At 32.1% G+C, this 14,973-nt stretch overlaps 2 protein-coding genes and 1 non-coding gene across 3 annotated transcripts; 1 reads left to right on the forward strand and 2 right to left on the reverse strand.

Moving 5' to 3' along the window:
• The first annotated feature begins 1,709 nt into the window (after nucleotides 1-1,709).
• Nucleotides 1,710-5,150, forward strand: YUC6 (Flavin-binding monooxygenase family protein). Its single transcript, XM_013000566.2, has 4 exons — nucleotides 1,710-2,947; nucleotides 3,465-3,713; nucleotides 4,132-4,254; nucleotides 4,394-5,150. The coding sequence occupies exons 1-4, from the start codon at nucleotides 2,252-2,254 to the stop codon at nucleotides 4,619-4,621; spliced, it is 1,296 nt and encodes a 431-aa protein (XP_012856020.1). The 5' UTR covers nucleotides 1,710-2,251; the 3' UTR covers nucleotides 4,622-5,150.
• A 7,246-nt stretch (nucleotides 5,151-12,396) lies between these two features.
• On the reverse strand, nucleotides 12,397-12,469 carry TRNAF-GAA (transfer RNA phenylalanine (anticodon GAA)). Its single transcript has one exon. It is a non-coding gene; the product is annotated as a tRNA-Phe (tRNA).
• Nucleotides 12,470-13,425: 956 nt separating this feature from the next.
• Nucleotides 13,426-14,583, reverse strand: LOC148772529 (uncharacterized). Its single transcript, XM_088815223.1, has one exon. The coding sequence runs from the start codon at nucleotides 14,459-14,461 to the stop codon at nucleotides 13,511-13,513; it is 951 nt and encodes a 316-aa protein (XP_088671349.1). The 5' UTR covers nucleotides 14,462-14,583; the 3' UTR covers nucleotides 13,426-13,510.
• Between the last annotated feature and the right edge of the window lie 390 nt (nucleotides 14,584-14,973).

Genomic DNA, 14,973 nt, shown 5'->3' on the forward strand with positions numbered 1-14,973 from the left:
CACCTGATGCTTTTCACCATGTGCAACATTTTATCGGCCATCTAAACCCGACGCCCGGATAAGGATCTAATGACGACATTAATTTCGAAAAGGAAATTAAAGAAAAAGACATAGTAAGTTAAATATTAAATTGTTAAAACATTTTTCAAAAAATAGGTGTCAATTGCCATTGAAAATTCTAAGATCCAAGAATGGAAATTATATACTTGTCAAAACATTTATTGAAGTTTTAATTAATTTAATGGAAAAAGAGAAAAAAAAAATCTATAGTGATGGTCGATCCAAATCACAATCATGTTGTTCAAACTTCAAATTCTACACACACACACACACATTTAGGTAAATGTTTATTTGTTGATTTAAAAAAAATAATTAAAATATATATATATATATATATATATATATATATATTTATTTGAAAAGGTTTTAATAATAATAATAATTAGTGGTTTTAGATTTTTGGTAATAATTAAAAAATAAAAAAAAAGTAATGGTGTTGAGTGGAAAGATGAAAGAGAGTGAGAACAATGCATACCTGCCCAGCCCAATCCATTAAACAAAAGTCCAACCCAATGCCAACCATGCATTCATAATCATTAATTAATATTTTTTTTAATAATAAACGTTGCGCTAATCTAATTATTAATTGTTCTTAATTAATCTTTGATTTAATAATATTTAAACTATGTAACCTATAATTAGTCATCCAATGATTTCTCCTGAATTTCGCAAATGACGGATATGGTGACGTCATTGATCCGTGTGTAATCAAATGATTCAAATCATTATTGTACTGCACACTTCTGCAACAGATTATACCTACAAAATAGTAAATATTATATTTATTTTGTTCTTTAGAACGATATTTTTTATTCCAAATTTTGAAAATTCGTTATTTGATTTTCTTTAAAAAGAAAAAAATTCGAATAGATATTAGATTTATAATTTGATTTTAATTTTCAAAAAAAAAAAAATTGATCGTATTTTTTTTTTTTTGACTAAAAATTAGTAATTACTCATAGTTTCAATATTATTTACTTATTTCATATTACATGAAACAGAAAGTTCGAATTCCGCCGATTCAAATCCTTTTTTTTTTTGAATTCCAATTTCTGAAATTTCTAAAAGAAACGGGGAACGAAATTGGATCTAGCTTTTTCACTCAAACAAAAAATTATTCTACTATAAACCTCTCAGGTTTGAACAAATTTCACATTTGGTCCTAATCATGTTCACAAAAAACATATTTGGTCCCTCGTGTTTTAAAAATTCAACACTTTTAGTCTTGTACGTTAGTACTAACAGAATCAAGTGTGTTCTTATCACTAACTTAACTAATGGAATAACGGTAAATTGACGAAAATGATCAAAAGTGTTAAATTTTCAAAACATAAGGACCAAATGTATAATCCATACAAACTTGAGGGATGAAAACGGTAGTTTTCATACACAAGGTTATCGACCAATTTAAAACAGTAAAAAAAAAATTAAAAAAAAAATTCGGCACAAACTAATTAACTAACTACCAGTGATGTGATTGGAGGTAGCACGTTTATAATAATAAAATATTAAATACATACAACACTTAAAAAGTACTTACATATAAGTTTATTCAAATCACTTAACAGCTTAAAATCACTGTTCCTGATCTCCACACACACACACACAACATACACTATATAATACCCCACCCGCAGTGAATTCATTTCAATTCTCCCTTCTACCAATTAAATTCAATTCCTCCAAAAATATATATACATACATGTGTGTTAAATATCACCACATATATACATACACACATATATATATAAACACAAGCCAAGCAGTGAATGGTGATTGATCAGACTCCGTGGTGTTTGTTCTCCGATCGATTGAAGAAAATAGATTAGATTCAATCAAAAATCGTGGATAAGAAATTCCGGATTATCCATTCCAATTCCCATTTCTTCAGGGGAATTTTGAATCCTGTTTTTGAGATTAGATAAACCCGGACGATGGATTGACTAATTATCCAGAATTCCAAACAACACGGTTGTTTTCCCCCGATTTTCACTCCTCTCTCGTTATCTAAAACCCACCCATTTGGATTATACCACTCTCTCTCTCTCTCTCTCTATATATATATATATATATATATATATATATACACGTATATATACGTATACGTATAGTTGTTCTTCTATCACTCACCACTTTCAGCTTTTTTTTTTTTTTTTTTTTTTTGGTGATTTAATTAATTGAATTTAAATTAATGATGGCGGATAATTACCTGAGAGAAATTGAGGGGAAGGCGGCGCACGATCCCTACTGCAGCGTAGATTTCGGGGTTTCGAAAAGGTGCGTGTGGGTACCAGGTCCGGTGATCGTCGGAGCGGGGCCGTCGGGGCTGGCGGCGGCGGCGTGCCTGAAGGCGAAGGGGGTGCCGTCGCTGTTGATAGAGAGATCCAGCTGCATAGCATCTCTGTGGCAGCTGAAAACCTACGACCGACTCAAGCTCCACCTGCCGAAGCAGTTTTGCGAGCTGCCGCTCATGTCTTTTCCGGCGGATTTTCCGACGTACCCCACCAAGCAGCAGTTCATCCTCTACTTGGAGTCGTACGCCAAGCGGTTCGAAATCCGCCCGGTGTTCGACCGGGCGGTGACGAGCGCGGAGTTTGATAAGAAACTCGGGTTCTGGAGGGTGAGGACAACGGCGGCGGCGGGGGAAGTTGAGTATGTTTGTAGGTGGCTGATAGCGGCGACGGGGGAGAATGCGGAGTCGGTGGTGCCGGAGATAGAAGGGGCGGAGGAGTTCGGCGGCGACATGGTGCACACGAGTGAGTACAGAAGTGGGAGTGTGTATAAAGGGAAGAAAGTGCTCGTCGTCGGTTGCGGAAACTCCGGCATGGAAGTCTGTTTGGATCTCTGCAATCACAGCTCTAATCCTTCCCTTGTTGTTAGGGATACAGTAAGCTTTTCTACACCTTCCACTGCGTGTTTCTGTGTTTTTTTTTTTTCTTTAAAAAAAAAAATTTTAGATTTTTTTTTTCTTCATTTAAGTGATAAAAGAATAAGATTTTCAATAGAGTTAAATGAATTGGTGCACACACTAGTGGTGTATGTATTTGCATGGGAATTAATATATTTTTGCAAAAAAAAAATTAATTAGAAACCCTAATTTTTACCCAAGAAAACATGTTATTTTTCACAAGTTTCAAAGGTTAATTTTTTATTTTTTATTATGTTAATTAATGAATTAACTAACCAAACGGACCACTACCCACACAAAGTTCATCCCTTTAGTTGCAGAAAAAAGAAACATATATCCTTAATGTTTTTTAAACTTTCTTGGAATACTCAAGCATGCGCAAAAAAATTGCTTCATAAAAATTATATTTGAGCATTATTTATTTATTTTTATTTAATAATTTTGATTTATTTCGTATTATTGATTGCTTTTTCGAATGTTATGATGGTGAATGAAGGTGCACATTCTACCACGAGATATGCTAGGAAGATCGACTTTCGGGCTGTCCATGTGGTTGCTAAAGTGGTTGCCCGTGCGCATTGTGGACCGGTTCTTGTTAGTGGTCTCACGGGTCATACTCGGTGATACGGGTCGGTTCGGGCTTGATCGACCCGACATCGGCCCGCTCCAGCTCAAGAGCCTCTCCGGCAAAACACCCGTTTTGGATGTCGGAACACTTGACAAGATCAAAAGTGGTGACATCAAGGTACACTTACTCCTCATTGCTTGCTCTAACATCTATCACTTCCAAAAAAACAAAAAAAAAAAAAAACTTTACTGCAAGTGTCTTTCTTTTATCAATCATTGATTTGCTTTGATGAACAGTAAATTGTTTTTTTATTTTTGTTTTCCAGTGTGACAAAAATCACCAGTTTTGTCCAAACATTAAACAAGGGATAAAAGGGATTCTTTTGTTTTTTGGTTGAGATTAGGTTTTTTATTTTTATTAATTATTTTTTTTTTTATTTTTGCTTTAAGCATCTTTGGTTGGTCTTTTCTTGGAAAATTAAAAAAAAAAAGTAATTTTTAATCTTTAATTAACATGTTTCTAAATCGGCAATAATAATTATTTAATTTCGATATACTAAAAATGTTTGCTCTTTTGTATGTATATGTATATATAGATACGGCCAAGCATCGAGAGACTAAGGCATCAATCAGTTGAATTTGTGGATGGAAGTATAGAAAATTTTGATGCAATAGTTCTAGCAACTGGCTACAAAAGCAATGTACCATGTTGGCTAAAGGTAACAATTAATTAATTAATAATGCTACTTTTTAATACAAAAAATGGTCCCTTTTTTTTTTATAAGTAGATACATTAGCAAGTACAATGTACTTAATCAAGAAAGCTAAAGGCGTGTTTGGCTCGATGTAATCTTGCAGGAAAATGAGATGTTCTCGGAGAAAGACGGCCTCCCGAGAAGGCCGTTCCCGAACGGTTGGAAAGGGCAATACGGTCTTTACGCGGTGGGGTTCACCAAACGCGGCCTTCTCGGCGCGTCGATTGATTCGAAAAACATTGCGGATGATATTGAGAGGTGTTGGATTGAAGAAGCAAAGCATCTATCAACCATTTCTAATTGGCCATATTCAATTCAAAAACATATATAAATTTCTGATTAATTAATTGTGTTAGCAATTAGTTTTTTTGGATATACATATATATGTGTAGAATTAACATGGACAATGATGAAAAAAAATGGTGATACAAAGTTGGTACAATGAGGAAAGCTCCAACAAATTGAGGATGAAAGAGAGGTTTTTAATTTAGAGATAGGAAATTAATTCATGTGCTTGTAGGGTTTATGTATTGAGGTGAAATCCCTATTGTACATTGAAAAAATTTCCTCTAGTTTATTAGGTTTTGACTATTAGTTGTTAGGGGTTGATTTGATGCTACATCCGATGAAATATGTGGGTGATTATCAGCCCATGTACTATGTGCTTAGTGGGTATCCGGTGTATATGACCCAGTGCATCATCTCAATGATCGTTATTAGGGTAGTTCGATTCTTGAAATAGAGCAAATAATAATTTTAATTGTTAATTAGTGGATTGTGACTAGGGGTATTGTTATTGAGATAATGTATTGATTTCATTAGAATGATTTGATTATTTATAAACTTTGGTATATTGTAAATTGTGATTGTGAATTAATAGGCATGTGAGATTGGTTGGTTGTGTGGGCATTAGGGAATGTATGGAAGTGACTCGAAATAATAATTATTATATATACCAAAGTTTTGATTGTGAAACTTTGGTACCAAAATTCTATATGATCACTAGCACATTTAGTGCAAGTTTTAATACTTCTGCCAATTTGGATGGGGAATGATTGCAATACCAAGTAGTAGATAGGACCACTAAAAATCAAAGGGCAAATTACGGCCAGACCCCTGAAATATGTTTAAATTACGAAAAAAAATCTCTCATATTTGGGTAATTGCACACCCATCCTTACGGTGTCACATTTAGCTAGTAAATGAAGGAGTTTTTCGTAAGATTATACATAGTTGGGGGGAGTGATTGCAATTTATCCGAACGTGAGGGATTTATTTGTAATTTGAGCTTACATCAGGGGCTGGCCGTAATTTGTCCAAAATTAAACCAAAATCGAATGTGCTAGATTGATTATCAGCTAAGATTGTAACAAAATAAATTGGAATACTTGATTTTTATTATTCGTGTAAAATTACTTAATTGCCCTTCATCACAAATTAATACACATACATCTTTTTTTTTTTCTTTTTTTGTTTAGTGATTTGCACTTTTGCAGTATCCTCCTACATAACGCCAACTGATATTTTATGCGTAATAATTAATATAATAAATAAATAAATAAAAAGAGGAAAAAATCAAGTGCCATACCATGGAAAGTTCCACACTTGAATTATTTTAAAGTAGGATATAATATAATATTATTACAAAGCTTATAAAATTTCGAATAAATAGAAAATAAATATGATGAGAAGTGGGGAGTGAATGGGAATTATTCTTGCGCTTGATCCAAATAGATAAGTATCATCCCATCATTTTACGAATTGATTAATTAATTAATCAATATTTTTTAGCTCAAATGTTTCCCACTCAACATAATTATTAATTAAATTTCAATAGAATATAAAAATTAATAAATAACACCCAAAGGTAGTATAAAATTATCACGAAAGTGTCTTTTTTTTTTTTGGAAATGACACAAGTAGAAATACATATAACGTTTTCCTTTTTTAGAGCAAAAAGCGTGCATTTCTAGTAGCACCTTTAGCAAGTTCTGAAACAAAGCGCGCTTTTAGTGTTCTTGGAATAAATAATTAATTAATTGGGAAGTGATTAATTAAGGTAATTAATTAATGTATTAATTAAGTTAGGGCCAATATTTATAGGAGTTGGCAAAGTGATAGTAGACCACTAGCCGCTGGTCTAGAATTGCTTTTGAGCCACATGCATGCTTTTATACTTCATAATCATAACTCAAACTTGTGCATAATAATTATGAATTAATTAGTGATAATTACGTACATATGCTTGTAGTTCTCCTACAAGTTTTGTGTGGCTTGTTTTCTAAGCATATGATTAGGATCATCCTATTTAAGGCCTCGATTGGTCGGAGAGATTAGTCATTATTAATAAAATAATTGGATTTTGTTTAATGTTTGGTATCTCCAATAACTTGTTGGAGATCACCAAATATTATGTTATCTGGTTTATTATGCCTCATCTTTTATTTTAGGTAGTTTTTTCGTTGAATGTTCAGGGGTTCGATAAAATAATTGAGTTTTCGTTAGAACTTGTTTGGAAATTCTTAAATACTCAGCTCTCAATTCCAACTCATTCTTGAGCTATTTTGATGGATTTGGTACCATAATAACATATATATATATATACACGGGTCGACCCTACAAGTTACTGAGGATAGCAAACATAAAATAAAGTCCAATTATTTAGTTAATTATGGCTAACTTCCTCAGCCAAACGAGGCCTAACTATATAAACTCAAAAGAAATTTGATCTTCTCTTATCAAATTCAAATAATTAAAAAAAATAATAAAAAATTGAAGAGCAAATAACTCAATTTGAATGCAGCTTCTATGATATATACCGACAGGAGCCCTGAATTAGGACATTAGTAAAATCAATCTTATAAATCGCTTTCAATAAGTACTTTTCCCATTAACTTACAAGCTGGTAATGCTGGAATAGTATTCAGGGGTGGATGAAAACCCTAATAATAAATTTTAATTCGAATCATTCCCAACCAATCACCAAACCCTAATCATCATTAATTAATTAAATAAAAAATAACAATAATTAGGGTTTTGACGAGGAAGAAAATGTAAGCCAGAAAAAAATGGTCCAAGAGCTAGTTAGCTAGGTAATGAATATGGAAGGCTCATCTGACATATATCCCCTTTTACGTACGTACACATGCTGCACATGCAAACTCATTACACCACCATCCCATATTTATTTATTTATTTTCTTTAAATTTAAAAATTAAAATTAAAATTAAAACAAAACCCTTGTTTCAATTGATATATTCATAGTGGTCCTGTACAGAAAATTAGAAATATATATATCACATTAGCTGTATGGATGTATATGTGTGTAACAAAGGTGTGTGTGTGTGTGTGTGTGTGTTTACAAGGGGGTGGGGGTGGGGGGTGGGGGGTATGGACCAATGTAATATTGAATTAGGTGAAGGGGTCAACATCTGATCGAATGGTTGGGGTGTTATTATAAATCAATGATGATCAAACTATATATTCTTTCGTCTATAATTAATGATTGGGATTAATTCTTGTCATCATTAATTTGGTTTAATTTTGATTTCATTTAATTTGCTTATAGCTTGCTTGCTGAGAGGAATGTCTGTCTGTCATAAAAATGAAGGCATATATATAGATATACATACAGTGTAGGTATGTATGTATGTATGTATATATGTGAGTCTGTGACAAAGTCATAAAAGTTTAACCTAATTTATATTTTCACCCAACTTTGCACCTAAGTCATAAATTTATTTATTTTGGTATATATATATATATATATATATATATATATATATATATATATATATATATATATATATATATGTAGCTACTTTCTGATAAGATCAATGCTGACAGGGTAATATTATTTAGTGCCTTGATTTCGACGTGTTTGCCAGGTTGTTCCTGATTTCGGTAAATCTAGTCGTCTAGATATTTTGTCGATTATATTCAATAACTTATATATAATACATATATATATGAAGAATTCATGCCGGTCTTTCGATCTTTTGCTAGTTTTTTTGAACCCGCATGTTCGTTTTCGTTTGTTAATAAGCGCAGAGGAAAATTATATATAGTGTTGCCGACTTATAACATAATTTTCTTTTAGTACAACCAATGATCAAATATATATCCAAGTTAATTAATTGTTGGAGAAAGAGATCGAAAGTTTATCCGGTGCACTTTAATTTTTCGTTAATTCGTTTATTTGTATAAATTATATAAATGTATAAATATGAAAAAGAGGGCCCACAAAAATTCCAGAATCTTTGGGGTGGAGGAGCTTTAAACATAACATGCAAGAAAAGGGGAAAGCATGCAAAGCTTTGAGTACATGTATGAAAGTGACACATCATCATCTTCACCATGTAATGTAATAACACAAACATCATTTCACACCACTCACTGTGTGTGTTCCTGCGTGCATTATATATATACATATATGTATGTATAATAATTCTTTAGAAAAATTAAATAAAAACAAAAATGAAATGTCCATTATATATATTCTCAGTCACGATTCCTCCACTAGATTCTCTTTAAAGTGCAAAAGGGTACTTTTGATAATATATCTTCCTTTTAATTTTTTTTTTTTTTTTATTTTCCAGAAACTACACATAGAAGAAACCAGCACTGTGTGTCTGTGTGTGTGTGTACTGTAAAATGATCATGGAGTATCTATATATCTTACTTTTTGGGAGTGATGAGCTTTTCTTTTTCTTTTTTTTTTTTTTTTTTTTTTTGTTTCTCAATATTGAAGATACTTATCTCACAAAATCTCCCTTTTTATTGGTCTCGTGTTTCCTTCCAAAGCAATGTAGGATCTTATACAAACGCCACATGATCGTGAAAATCGGGTCGTTTCACATTTCGTATATCTACAGTTAAACCTCTACAAATTAATATTGTTGGTCGTGACGAGCAAAATTTCTATTAATTTACCGTATATATTTTTTGATACGTTGTCCTCAAGTTGAGACCGAGAAACCATATTACGTAGATGAAGTTATTAATTTATCGAATATTAACTTATGTGAATTCATCACGCGTGACATAAAAAAAAAACAGCAAAACAACAAAAATTAAATCAAAGAATATGTGTTTGTTTTTCTTCTTTTAACAAATGTATTTATTGAATATGCATGTTTGATTGGGACAAGTCTCTGAAAAAAACATGGAATCTAAGTATCTGCCGAAAATCAATATGCGAATTTGCCAAAACGAATTAAAAACCTAATGAATTTTTTCTACTCTCCATGTGTTTGAAAAAGTATATATATTCTGACGATGATCCTCATGTAAATCTAGTGAAAATATTACATCAAAAAAGATAAAAAATAAATAAATTACACACAGTTTGTAATATATACATACCTTATTTGTTTTATAAAAAAAAAATCAAAAATCACATGCATTTGTGCTAGCTAGCCTGCATTAAAATATTCACATTGCATTTTACTTAGTGTTATAATTTTTTTTATACAATAGGCCAATGAAGCAATGATTCTCTCTACCTCTTTAATTTTTTTTAAATCATTTAAATGCACTTTCACTTTTAATTTTTGTGCTTGTGTTTTAATTTTATGTTGAATATTTCCAGTTATGGTTATTTTTTTTTTTAATTTTTTATTTATTTATTTATTTATTTTTTTGAATATTTTGCTGTTTTTAGAACCTATCTCTTCTGCTGCATATGCGCATTCTCTACGGTCAGGAGAATTTTGGAGTAAAGCAAAAATTGTGAATTAAAGAATCTTTAATTTGTAGAATATTCTCCTATAAAATGGGATTAAATTTTAATTTTCCTGCCCATGGTTTTACCAGCACTACACACAATAATTGATCCACATATAAAGTTACATCGGGATGCGATAAAATGTCGTTTTAGTTTCAATAATAATATTGTTTCAACTTCAAACGTGATTTTGACCACTTTTTTGGTTGAATTTGAAAAAAAACGAAATGAGAAGTTTGTAATTCTTTGAGTTAGCTTTCCAACAGCGTTAATCATCAAGATTGGATATTAGATGAGAAAGATATGAATCAATCAACACTGACCACAATTTTGATGTACGTTTGAGTTATCTAAAATTCAAAACGTAACTCATTCATTCATAACTTTGTCATCTATATTCATTATAGCTAGCTGATTCAAGTTGGATTACAAAGCTAACTTAAAAGGACAACAATTTTTGTTTTGTTTTTTTGAATATTTGCCAAAAAAAATTAGAGAAAAGTTAAAATCACGTTTGAAATCGAAACGATAGATTCCATACATTATCAAGAATCAAGTTGAGATCTTGGTGAAATATTTGACATAATAGCTTCTTAATTTGTTGAAGCATAAGAAAAGTGAATTAGCCCACCAACTAATTATATTTTACCAATTATAAGCCAGTCAATTTCGTTCTTCTTTAGTTAGCCCTTTCGGTTATTTTTTTATTTATCTATAATTATCAATTATTCTTCCTTTTTCCTCTACTTTTTGCTAATGGCTTTTCCATCAAGCTGGCATATTTTGTTCGACCAAATTTATTACCAACTAGCCGACGAATAGTCGAACAAAATAGTTATTTCTATGCTACATTCTATGGAGATTGCACCGGGAAATAAAAGGTGTGTGTATATGTATATGAATTGTAAAGATATACCCCAATATATATACGTAGCATAGTATAAACTCAAGTAAATAATGCATGTGAGTTGTGACGATCTTTCAATTATTTCAATTACACAAATAGTTAACAATGAATTTATTTCTGATATTATTTTCTACATGAATTAAAGCCATTAAACATTAGTATATATGTTTTAGTCAAAAAAAAAAAACATTAGTATATATGTATGAAAATAATTTGAATTGATGCATCAAGGATGCAAATATCAGTAAGATAATTTAAAAAAAATAAAAAATGCGGTGAGCGTGGATCGAACCCGGGTTTTCGGGTTTTGGGTTTTCGGGTTTTCGGGTTTCGGGTTTTCGGGTTTTCGGGTTTCGGGTTTCGGGTTTCGGGTTTTCGGGTTTCGGGTTTTCGGGTTTTTATTTATCTATAATTATCAATTATTCTTCCTTTTTCCTCTACTTTTTGCTAATGGCTTTTCCATCAAGCTGGCATATTTTGTTCGACCAAATTTATTACCAACTAGCCGACGAATAGTCGAACAAAATAGTTATTTCTATGCTACATTCTATGGAGATTGCACCGGGAAATAAAAGGTGTGTGTATATGTATATGAATTGTAAAGATATACCCCAATATATATACGTAGCATAGTATAAACTCAAGTAAATAATGCATGTGAGTTGTGACGATCTTTCAATTATTTCAATTACACAAATAGTTAACAATGAATTTATTTCTGATATTATTTTCTACATGAATTAAAGCCATTAAACATTAGTATATATGTTTTAGTCAAAAAAAAAAAACATTAGTATATATGTATGAAAATAATTTGAATTGATGCATCAAGGATGCAAATATCAGTAAGATAATTTAAAAAAAATAAAAAATGCGGTGAGCGTGGATCGAACCCGGGTTTTCGGGTTTTGGGTTTTCGGGTTTTCGGGTTTCGGGTTTTCGGGTTTTCGGGTTTCGGGTTTCGGGTTTCGGGTTTTCGGGTTTCGGGTTTTCGGGTTTTTATTTATCTATAATTATCAATTATTCTTCCTTTTTCCTCTACTTTTTGCTAATGGCTTTTCCATCAAGCTGGCATATTTTGTTCGACCAAATTTATTACCAACTAGCCGACGAATAGTCGAACAAAATAGTTATTTCTATGCTACATTCTATGGAGATTGCACCGGGAAATAAAAGGTGTGTGTATATGTATATGAATTGTAAAGATATACCCCAATATATATACGTAGCATAGTATAAACTCAAGTAAATAATGCATGTGAGTTGTGACGATCTTTCAATTATTTCAATTACACAAATAGTTAACAATGAATTTATTTCTGATATTATTTTCTACATGAATTAAAGCCATTAAACATTAGTATATATGTTTTAGTCAAAAAAAAAAAACATTAGTATATATGTATGAAAATAAATTTGAATTGATGCATCAAGGATGCAAATATCAGTAAGATAATTTAAAAAAAATAAAAAATGCGGTGAGCGTGGATCGAACACGCGACCTTCAGATCTTCAGTCTGACGCTCTCCCAACTAAGCTATCCCCGCACGATGTTATTTTATTGTCATTAGTTTTTATTTAATTTTATAATATGTGTTCGAAACTGAAATGATTATTTAAATGGGCTATCATGTATTCGTACTCGGCCCATATTTATATAGCGTTACCCATTTAAGGAAAGACCAAATCTAAGCATAAAAGCCCGGTACCAATTCTACACATATGTCGGGCCACAGCCCAATCAAACTACTTTAACAAAATTGAAATAAAAAAAACTTCTTCCAAAAGCAAACTATTTTGGATCGGATATTTCAAATTTTTTTAAGTTCACATATAATTTAATATACATAAGAAAATCTAACATTATTGATATCATCGATTAGTGCATATGTGGAACTATTTTTTAAATTAAAAAAAAAAAAACGGATAGGAAATGTGAATTCTTTATATTTATATCAATTTCGATATAAAGAAACCAAAACTCATATTTTTCGTAGTTCATAATGAAAAACATTGTAACGAAAAATCGAAAAAAATCGTATTAAGATCAGCAAACTTCGATATTTCCATTCCAGTTTCCACAACTTGATTAAACAATTTAGCACTAAATTAAGTTTCAAGAGCTCTGTAGTTATGTTTAGTTGACTATCAAATTTTATATAGTAGAATTTTAAATATAAATATTACCATACAAATACAACGTGCAAAAATATTTCAAATTCAAATCTCATTCGTCATTTTTTTTTTATAAAACTGCATTTAAACCTCTATAAATTAATACAGTAGTGATTAATAAAATTGTATTAATTTAGTGAAATATTAAATCATCGCAACATTATTATTAATTTATCGATGTTCTATTGTACATAAGATTAAAGTTGGCTCTCAATATTTTGCTCCCATGCACTAATAAAAAAAAATCAGAAAAAAAAAATCAATTTGATAACATTTTTTTCCTTGAATTTAAAAAAAAAAAAAAAATCAACCAAAAAGAACAATAACATTAATGTACATAATAATAATAATAATAATTAATTAATTAATTAATTAAAAACCAAATCCTAAAAGAAATTAGGTAGGGAGGGAGTTCAATTAGCAAACAAAGTTTGACAAATCTCAGTAAAAACTTGATATATTATCCCATGATACGACGTCGCATTCAAATTCAAGAAGCAAAGCAGCAGCCTCTCCAAATCATCGGCACCGAAAATCTGTTTCTCCACTATCATTTCCACCATGGATGCCCTGAAATCTCCGTGCGGATCACTCGAGCTCTTCTCCACCGCGTAACTCTCTCCCACCAACGAACCGCCGTACTCGAAACTCGACTTTTCCCGACTTTTCTTGACTTTCCGGCGGCTCTTGGTGGTTTTCCGGCGCCGGAGATTCTTGCCGGAATCCCTGCCGCCGCCTTTGCTGTAGTAGAGCTGGGTTGATATGTGATCGGAGGACAGATTATATTCTGGGAAGGGTTTTTTTTTACTTGATTTTTTTGGGGCGGCGGCGGCGGTGGTTTTTTTGGCGGCGGCGGTGGCGGCGGGAGCTGTTTTCCGGCTGCATTTGCTGAGAACTGTGTCGGCCGAAGCGAATGAAGAAGAAAACGAGCAGCGGCCCGTCTCGTCGATGCTCTTCATCTCCTCGCATCTTCTGAATCTCCGGCTGGTTTTCAGGCGGAAGGAGTCGCCGGAGTTTGACGACATGCTGACGTCATCGGGCCGGGCTTTCTCGTCGCTGCTGGTGAACCATCCGCCGTAAGACGACGAGCTGTGGTTAATAGAAACCACAGGGCCACCACCTTTTCTGCATTCTTGATCATTCTTCTTTTGGGTTTGTTTGGAAGGTTTCGAAGAGTTTTGGGGTGGTTTTTGAGATTTATTCAAAAAAGAAGAGTGGTCAATTTCATGAAGAATTTTTTTGTTTGCTTTTGTGATGGTAATGGAACCTTCTGCAACATCAGGTAACGATCGAAACTGGCAAGAGCTGAATGAAGAAGGTAAAAAGCTCGAAACTTTTTTGAATATGAAATTATTTTTTTCCATTTCAAAATAATTTTAGTTTTACTCAGAATTTTGGATGATTTGCCTGCGTTTTATATAGGGGGGAGAGGGTTTGGTAAATTTGCTTACGTGTCATGTAGATATAGGTATGTTTTGTGTGTGTATATGTATGTGTATTGTGTGTGTGTGTGTGTGTGTGTGTGTGTATTTTGAAATATAATATATATTTGGGGAGTTAGATGCTACACGCGGTTATTTATAGCGGGTCGATTTGAACTGTATATTTGATTAAATAACTATCCACTAAGCACACATACACTTGTGTGTGTGTGTGTGTGTTTTGAAAAATAATACATATTTGGGTAGTTCGATGCTACACTTGGTTATTTACAGCGGGTCGATTTAAATCGTAGATTTGATTAAATAATTATCCACTAAGCACACAGAGTGTGTGTGTGTAATTATATGTAGATCTACGTTTCAAATTCATTCAATGTAAACAATCAGATGTAACATCTAATTTCTAATTTACGCGGTTGGTGTGAAAATTGATT

Source organism: Erythranthe guttata, chromosome 1 (assembly GCF_056151865.1).
Source record: "Erythranthe guttata isolate IM_541 chromosome 1, IM_541, whole genome shotgun sequence".
Lineage (NCBI taxonomy): Eukaryota > Viridiplantae > Streptophyta > Magnoliopsida > Lamiales > Phrymaceae > Erythranthe > Erythranthe guttata.